Here is a 9,038-nt window from a genome sequence, read left to right as displayed (position 1 = left end):
GCCCTGCACCCACTACCAGGGGTGCCAGATGAAGCAGGCAGGGTCTCCATGAAGACTGTCCCGGGACCCTGTGGCAGGTTGTGCTCAGCCGGGCAGTTGGGATGGGGCCAGGGGCAGGCAGGAAGTGGCATCTGGGAGTGGGACAGGTGAAGGGGGGCTGGGACTGTGGGGTGTTTATCCACCTGGCTGAGTGTTCCCTGTCTGGGGGTCCTGAGCCAGTGTCTATGGAGAGCCAGCCCACCCACTCCATCCAGCACCCCAGGCAGTGGGTGCAGGGCAGACTGTGGCCAGGCAGTGAGGCTGGGTCTGGTGGCAGTGGAAACTGGGCAGAATAAGCTGCTGCTGCTTGGGGGGTTGCTGGGAATCTGAGTCCTGCTGCTGTGCTGCCTCTGCTCCACTGTGTGCCTGGGGGTGGTGGGACTGGTTACATGTGCCAGTGTCCTCTGCACCTGTGCTGGATGGGGCTGAGGGACCTGCTGTGGACCGGATCGAATCCCTTGGCTGGCTGGATTTTTCCCACCCCATCTCTAATCCATGGAGAAAGGGCCAGGTCCATGTATTCCATTAATTAACTTCTCAGGGCTGTCCTTGGCTGCTAAATGATTCTCTGATGGTGGTTGTTTTGCGGTCATCTTGTTGCTGCCCTCTTTTCTCCTGCCAAGTATGGCTAACCCTTAGACTCTAATAGCTGTATATTCCTAAATGTTGGGTTGTTGGCAGACTCCTAGCTTCCATAAACGCTGGAGCCCTGGGCCAGGGGCACTAGCCATAGTCTTGTGCTGAAGAGCCTTAAGTGGCAGTAGATGGAGGCATCCACCCAAGTCTATTTATGAGGTCCCTGTCAGCCTCAATCTTTCCTCTTTGGATAGTTGGGTGTCTTGTCCCAAATCTGGTACGGTTATTTAGCAGATAGGTCTGTCTTAGCAGTGGGAAGAATGCTCAGTAAGAGGGTGAACACCACTTTAGTAGAGCCACAAGGGAGTAAGGGGCAGCAACACATAACGCTTTGCTAAGAGGGCTTGGGTTCTTGGAGGGGCTTCCATGCAGTTGGGCTTTACTGTTAACTGACTATTGACTTTTCTGAAATTGGGTCAGACTCCTAGTGCAGTTGATCAGGGGTGCTTCCTTGAGTCTGGTCCTCAAAGGTTTTCTTCATTGGGAAGGCTGGAAATATAGTTCATCAGATGAGATCAGAGATCTGTCTGACTGCAGTGCTGGTTCTGTTCCCTACGGTATCCCTAGATGCCATTTTGAAATCTGGTACTGTTGTTGACCCTGATGAAAGCCCAGGAAGCCAAGCACCAACTAGCCATGTTTCAATCCAGTTAGAACAAATCAAACCAGTTTGTGTGTTCCTGAAGAGGATTTTGAATGTTTGTACACACCCACATGCTCATGTATGTGGTGGTCTCTCTGCTTTTGTGTACATTGAGCACAACAATAGAACTGGATTTCAGTGGATAAAGGAAGACTACAGGGCAGAAGCCACCAGATGTTAAAAGAAAATTCAAACAATCTGTCTAAAGCAAATTTTAAAATCTCATCTGGGCTTAGTCTTTGGCTGATAGGAATTGAAGCCAAAATGGTTACTTGCTTATGTTTTAAGGGGGGCCTTGGAGGGTTGAAAGAATAGGACCTAGCTGGAGTGTCAGCCATCTTAATAGGTGGAGGAGCCTGATCTCAATTTTTTTTTAAGGTCACAAATTGTCTGGGAGGCCTCTACCCTAGACTTTAATGGCTGCTTGTGCGCTGAGATTGAGGGGCCTTGGCAGAGTTGAGATGGAACCAGAATACTGGGGACAGGATCTGGGAGAGGGGAGAGATGGTGAGGTAGGGTATAGCTTATGGGAGCAAATGCGAGAACTGTTTCTGTCCTGCTGTCTGTTCAATGAGTATTTTATAAGGAAGATGCATGCAGGGGCATAGGGCTTGGGTGCAGCCTGCTCTCAGGGGCTGGTGCCTTGCTGCAGAGCGTGGGAACAGGAGAGAGGCACCTGGCAGAGAGGCTAGGCTAGTCCTTGCATGCCTCCTCTGACTCTATCAGTTTCTAAAATGTCTTTAGCAGGCTTGCTGGGACTCGGTGCATCTGAGGTGGGTGGAGGAGGGAGCCTGCCTCTTCACTCTGGTGCAGGTTTCTCAGGAGAGTGAGGGTTTGTGTTCCTTCCTGTTCAGTCTGAGGCAGCCTGTAAAGGGCTGACTTGGCCAGTTAAGCTAGCAGGAATGCATCTGAATGGCTCTGAGGGGCTTTATGGACCGCTGTAATGGAGGCTGGCAAGCTCTAGAACTGGGGAGTAGGGACAGGGGCTAGTTTGAGAGAGGTGTGTTTTTGTTTTTGTTTTTGCAGGAGAGGTGTTGATTTCAGTGTATATGCAAAACTAGTGTGAGTGAACTTCTACTTGGAGTCATTCTTTTCTACCAAGATCGTCCATATCCTTTTGAGATGATATGGGGGATTGGTGGAAACCAATGCTGAAAAGCCACTGAATGGCTCAGAGTTGTCTCCCATAATTCCCCAGCAGTGTCAAATCCTGACCCATCCCATATTGCCTGTCCCACCCCTCTTTTCCTTTGTTTTAGTCACTATTTTTTTTTCTTTACCCCCTTTCCCTTCCCACTATCTCTACAGCACTCTTCCTTCCTGCTGCTTCACTGGTGGTGGCCGGGCTGCTTCTCCCATGATTCTTTGCATCTAGACGTGGCTGCACTGTGCCTTAGTCAATCAGATCAACTCTTCTTTAACAGGTGTGTATGGAAATTATTATTTTTTTTTTTACATTTTAATGTTTGTGATTTTTTTTTTTTCCTTTTTAATTTTTCTTTCCTGTTTTAACTATTTGTAATTCTCTGCAAGCACAGCAGGTAAGGCAAGAGGATATTCTGCTTTTTGGGACGTGAGATGAAAGACCAGTTGTACAGGTCCAAAGGAGCATTGTGGGTTCAGCAGGTTCAGATTCCAGTCATAAACTTTATGGAGTTGGGATGGGTGCCCAAGGAGGAACTGAAAGTGAATCCCAGGGGCAGTGTAACAGACTGCATTTCCCTTATGGGGGCCCCTGCTTCATTAGTTCTTCCTGTTGGGGAATGATTGCATCTAGGACTGAATACAATGGGAATGGATGATGTTATCCTGATCAGAGTGCCCAGGGAATTGACTGGCTGTATCATAGAGTACAAAGAATGGTGCAGGAGCTGGTCTGATTGGGTGCATATCAAAATACTTCCCACCCTAGTTCCTTGAGCAGCTCTGGCTGATGAAGGATCTTGTCACTGCTCTATTTGACTTCCACTTCCCCAGGGTTGTTAAGAGACAGAGGAGGGGAGTTGTATTTGTGGCCTTTCCCGTTTGTACTCTGGGAGTTAGCTTTTAAGCAGTGTTGTCTCTGGAGGTTCCCTTTCAGAAAAAGAAGCCTGAAGAGGAAACTTCCATGTACTGCTTTCAGGTTCAGGATTGTTTTTTACTGCTTGGAATTATGCTATGCTCTTGCTAGGAGCATTTGTTCCTCTAGCGTCCTGATGTACTTCTCCACTAGGGTGGAAAATAGAAACGTCAGTAAGTGAGAGTTGCTGTGGTGATACCAGATATTCTCCTCAAGCAAAAATGATCTTTTGTCTGCCATCCTTCCTGAAGATCCAGGGCCACACCTTTTGTAGGCAGGTAGCCAGGGCAGGGAATGGGGAAAATGAATGGCTCTTCATGGTGGGGACACTAGCTCTCCGACAACTGTAAGCCCATAAAGATGCAGCTATTACTATCTGGCTTCTGTAAGCCAGTCGGTTGTCTGGTGGAATGGGCTTTCTCTGTAGTGACAATTGTACTTGCCTTGCTGACTCTCTTGTCAAGAGTTTCTGCAGCCTGAAAGAGCTTGAGAGAATGTCCTTATCCTTTAGGTGATCCCTATAGGGGAAGCTAAAGGGACTCTAAGATTGTACAGGAGGTCTTGGGCATATTAAGTGGGATTGCCTCTCTTGGGATTGTTGCTTCTTCAAGGTGCGGAAAACGGATCAGTCAGTTCCATTTAAGATCTCATCCCTGGGGGCAGGCCTGTTTTGAAGCTTGGATCAGGGGGAGCCCCCTTGTAGCGGGGAGGATGCCTCTGCCATGCAGGCCAGCTGTATCAGGCCAGTGGCTCTTGTCTCTGGGGTTGAGTGCTAGGTTGGGGCAGAATTGACGCTTATTCTTTCAGTGCTAAAATAATCTGATCTTTTGGAATCTGTCTCCTGACCACTGATATCTTTTCTCCTTCCTTCCTTCTTTCCCCTTGGCCCCAACTGTGTGTGGTGAAGTGAGGGGTACTTCCCCTCTTGTTTTTTCTTCCCCTCTGATTGACACCAGTTTCCCTCACACACATACCCTGTGCCCTACGCCCACCCCCTGTGCGGGGTCCTCATCATGGACGACTCAGAAGTGGAGTCGACTGCCAGCATCCTGGCCTCTGTCAAGGAACAGGAGGCACAGTTTGAGAAGCTGACCCGGGCGCTGGAGGAGGAACGGCGTCATGTCTCAGCACAGCTGGAGCGCGTCCGGGTCTCCCCACATGATGCCAGCCAGACGATGGCCAACGGTACCCTCACCCGTCGGCATCAGGTAAAACCCCCTCAAGAGAGGTGGGCATGCAGGACTCCAGAGCCCTTTTCTCTGCCTCATTGTGGACAGTAATGGATGCTGGAGCGTCTCTGGGCTCCCAGGAGAGTTGGCCTGTAGTGAAGTGGCGCTCCTCACTCTCCCACTCCTCACTCTCCCAGCTTGCTTTACAGAGCAGCTGTTTCCCCAGCTAACTGATACAAGTACCTGTTGTAACTTGTCATTTGCACTGTAGATCTGGAGGATTTTTTTTTTTTTTTTTTTTTTTTTTTTGTGTAAAAGGCCCCATAGGGCATCTGGTCATAAGAGGACTGGTGTGTGGTAAGAGAATGATCAATTAGATAGGAAGGTACTGGTTGATCTCTGTGGTACTAGAGACTCTTAAAGCAGATTGGGTAGAAATGCAGTCCCGGGCAGAAATGTTTGTATGGGGGAGAAGGAGGGAGGGCAGTTGGGGAGCTCTGAGGACTGAGCCCTCCCCTGTGCACATGTACCTAGAATAGCTTCATTTTGAAATGCTCATAAATACGATCAGGTTTTTTAGGATTATTTTTGGAGCACTTCTGCCACTTCTGGAGTGCTTTGTAGGGTACTTACAGCTGTCCACTTGACGTTTTGAGTATTTGAGAGGCATTTTAAGTGCTTTAAATGCTACCTCTGTTCATGCCCTTGGTGTTCTGGCATTGTAACCTGGCAGTGGCACCTGAATTACTTTGTGTATGCTGTGTTATGGTAGGAAGAGTTCAAAGCCACGCATAGGAACATAGATAGCTGTGAGTAGCAAGCCCTGCACAGAAGCTTAGCTAGAGCCCAATCTGACCAGACTTGGCATAGTCTGAGGCACTTTGGTCACATCCTGGTGATATGTGAGCACCTTGGCACTTTGATTTGTATATGTTCTCTTCATGCCTGTAAGAGACGGGGCTGCACCTTTTTAATTTTGTAGATAAAGAACTGAGACCCAGAGTTCCAGAGACATGGGTTTAATTCCCTGCTCTCCTACAATGCCCTATAACTAGGCAGGCTCCTGAAGTCCTGGGTTAGCATTTGAACTGCTGGATAGGTGGCCAGGACAGGGCAAATGCCAAAGGAAGCAGAGGAGAACTAGTTCTATATTTACATGGTTTTAAATGAACTTTCTGCTAAAGTGACTCTGGTTCTGTTTCTCACTCTGCTCTTTGGTTATCCTAAACTCAAGACCCTTTGTGCCCCCTCAGTGGCCAGATTACAATGGCAGGAGGCATGCTGTGTGCAGGGTGGGGTTTAGCTCTGGCTGTGGATACTAGTTCTACTTGAGAAAATTTGAAGGTGCTGTTTGAGGGTAAGAGTTTTGCAGGGAATACGTGGGAGTAAAGTTAGCTTCCAAGTCATCAGAAGGAGTGAGAACCCATAGTACAGTGGTCTGCTGCTTGAAACTATTCATGGTGTTCCCCCTAATTCTTCTGAGATGCTGAAATGTCTTATGACCTATTGCTCCCATATCAAAGAAAGATGTAAAAATCCTGAGGAATGGATCCGTCTTTGGCATGACTGTTCAGCACCTACCTCGAGGGCACTTGCTTCCTTTACCTAAGGGAGTAAGAGCGTAGGGTATGTGGAATCTCCTTGGAGTCAATGCTGGCACACTTCTAGGGTCTTGCAACTGGCTCCTGCAACATTTGGGCCTGACTAGGGTGAGAAGGGCATTTGAAACTTGAGTAGCCTTTGCCATGGGGGGCATCTGACCCATCTTACTTGGGCAGCAGGATAATGGTGTAGCTAGCTTCATGGGCATGCTGTTACAACTTGTGTTTCAGAACGGCCGCTTCCTGGGCGATGCTGACCTGGAGAGGCAGAAATTTCCAGATCTGAAACTTAACGGACCCCAGGTAAAGGAATGGTGTGAGAGGGTGTTATCTGCTCTTGGATAATGGCAAACTCTGTGTTCAGGGTTCCTCTGGCACTTCCTCTCCAGAAGGGACAGGGACAAGCCTCGTGAGGTGGTGGGTGCAAGGTTCTCCCACTGCCTGTTCTGCATATTCTTTCTCCTCTCTTGTGCTTGCTTCCCTTCATGACTGCAGATTTGGCACTGAGGAGACAACCCCTCCATTCAGCAAAAAGCCTTGTCTTGGCCCCCTCCCCATAACCTCTCATCCTGTGCAGCCATTTCACTTCATTTGTAAGGAGTGTGGCCTGTGAAGATGAGGGTTGGATTCTAAAATACTTCTAAGCTGAGTGGCTTGCATGGAAGAATTGGTTCCTCCAGTACCCAGGGGCATAAAAATTGTAGGTGCCTTCCTCCCTTTTCAGGAGATGGAAACATGGCAATAAGTTGCTTGCATGCTTGGACAACTTTTGTGTGAGGAAAGATGGGGCTTTTTCCACTTTCCCGACTATGGCCTGGGTACAAGAGCTAGGTCTCATCTGTCTGTGTGGGAGGTGGAGTTAATTCATCTGGGCTTAGTTGATCCATCTTTCCTTTTTGCCATAGGACCACAGCCATCTCTTATACAGCACTATCCCAAGGATGCAGGATCCAGGCCAGATCGTGGAGGAGACTTATACCATGGAAGAGGACCCAGAGGGTGCCATGTCGGTTGTCTCTGTGGAAACATCGGATGATGGGACTACCCGGCGCACAGAAACCACGGTGAGGAATGAGGCAGGATGATACTGAGTGTGTTGGAAGACTCTGGCTTTTTTGGCGCTTTTTTTTTTTTCGTGTTGTTTTCCTAAAAGGTGTGTGTGTGCATGCACACACATTGGTGGGGGGAGGGGGGTTGTACTCTAAGCTGTCTTTGTTCTTCTCTGGTGATAGCAACTGAAACCAGGCATGGGGCCAGGAGGCTGAGATTTGGAGCATGGGTGGGCAAAATACAGCCTGGAGGCCAACTGATTGGATCTGGCCTGCAGGTGGGCATCTGTTAGTTGACTGTATTTGGCCCATGGCTCCCCACACAGTGCTTCTCATGGGGCCAAGACCCTCCCGCTCCTGCCTGGGGCAGCCTGTGGTATGTTCCTATGTGCCCTGGTCCTGGCCAATGCATGCAACTTTGTGGTGGGACTGCTCCCAGTTTGGCTGCAGCTGCCTGGGTACTGCTTGGCTCTCCCCGCCTCCAGTGGCTCCTCCTGGCATTGCTGCACTGCTCCAGGTAGTGTGGGGATGTGTGCTGGGCACCACATGTCCGGCCAGGCTGGGTGGGTTGGAGGAAGCTGCAGCCAGGTGGCTTCTGCCCCAGCATGCAGGGCTCCAGTTTTTGGCTGCCTTCCACGCACTCCACCTGCCTGCAGATGGCTGTTCATTGCTCTGGGTGGAAAGTGGCCAGGAGCTGGAGCCCAGCATGTTGGGGCAGGAACTGCCTGGCTGCAGCTTCTCCACTAGCTGGGTGTGTGGTGCCCAGCACATGTCCCCACACCTTCCCTGCATAACCTGCTGCCTGGAGTCATGCAGTAGGGGCTGGAGGTGAGGAGAGCCATATAATAGATGGGCAGCTGCAGCAGCAGCCCTGTTGGGAAGGTGTGTGTGTTGGGTGGGCTGGGGTGGTGCTGTTGGACTGGTGCAGGCAGGAGCATGGCACAGGCTCCCCTGGGTGGCAGTGGTTGGGGCTTGGCGCCATCCACAGGCTGGATGAAGGTTGGGGCAGGTGGGGGTGGACTGCACTGCACTGTCCAGGTGAGCTCTGCATGCGCTGCCTGCCCCCACCACCTTTGGCCAGCTCCTGGGACCATGTGGGCAGCCTGCCACACGTGCACATCTCCCTCTAATGCAGTTGCCTCTGTATACACTACTCAAACAAAAAGCAGAACAAATTTGCAGATTTGGAAGACAAGTTCACGGATGACACCAAGCTAGGAGGTGTAGTAGATATGCTGGAGGGTAGGGTTAGCATTCAGAGTGACCTAGACAAATTGGAGGATTAGGCCAAAAGAAATATCATGAGGTTCAACAAGGACAAGTGCATAGTCCTGCCCTTAGCAATGCGTCATATTGTTCCATGGTACAGGCTTGGGACTGACTGGCTAGGTAGCAGCCTTGTAGAAAGGGATTTGGGGGTTACAGTGGACAATAAGCTGAATGAGTCAGCAGTGTGCCCTTGTTGCTAAGGAGGCTAACAACATACTGGGCTACATTAATTGGATTGTTGCCTGCAGACTGAGGGAAGTGATTTATTCCACTATATTCTGCCCTGGTGAGGCCACATCTAGAGTACTGTGTCCAGTTGCCTTCCCCCCCCTCCCCCCGGACAGGATGAGTCAAGTTGGGGAGAGTCCAGCAGAGGGCAGTGAAAATGGTTTGGGAGCTGGGGCACATGACTTGTGAGGATAGGCTGAGGGAACTGGGTCTGCAGAATTGAAGACTGGGGGAAGGGGGGTTGATAGTAACCTTTTAATTACCTGAAGGGTAGTTCCAAAGAGGATGGAGTGTTCTCTGGGGTGACAGATGACAGGGCAAGGAGCAATGGTCTCAGGTTGCAGC

General features: G+C 50.0%; 1 protein-coding gene across 10 annotated transcripts in view; it reads left to right on the top strand.

The window, feature by feature from the left end:
• Positions 1 to 9,038, top strand: part of CTNND1 (catenin delta 1) — a 47,760-nt gene that overhangs the window by 20,513 nt on the left and 18,209 nt on the right. For 6 of the 10 annotated variants that reach the window (XM_019547183.1, XM_019547185.1, XM_019547180.1 and 3 more), the window contains exons 2-5: positions 2,627 to 2,742; positions 4,334 to 4,585; positions 6,379 to 6,450; positions 7,053 to 7,211. In XM_019547183.1, the coding sequence (XP_019402728.1) occupies positions 4,391 to 4,585; positions 6,379 to 6,450; positions 7,053 to 7,211 (426 nt within the window). In that variant the 5' untranslated portion in view covers positions 2,627 to 2,742; positions 4,334 to 4,390. Of the gene's footprint in view, positions 1 to 2,626; positions 2,743 to 4,284; positions 4,586 to 6,378; positions 6,451 to 7,052; positions 7,212 to 9,038 lie in introns of all 10 variants that reach the window. The other 4 variants (XM_019547188.1, XM_019547186.1, XM_019547181.1 and 1 more) reach the window with 3 other exon arrangements.

Source organism: Crocodylus porosus, unplaced genomic scaffold, assembly GCF_001723895.1.
Source record: "Crocodylus porosus isolate Cpor-Errol unplaced genomic scaffold, CroPor_comp1, whole genome shotgun sequence".
NCBI classification, from domain to species: domain Eukaryota; kingdom Metazoa; phylum Chordata; order Crocodylia; family Crocodylidae; genus Crocodylus; species Crocodylus porosus.
Note: the sequence above shows the minus strand (reverse complement) of the source record. Positions and strands in the feature narration are given on the sequence as shown.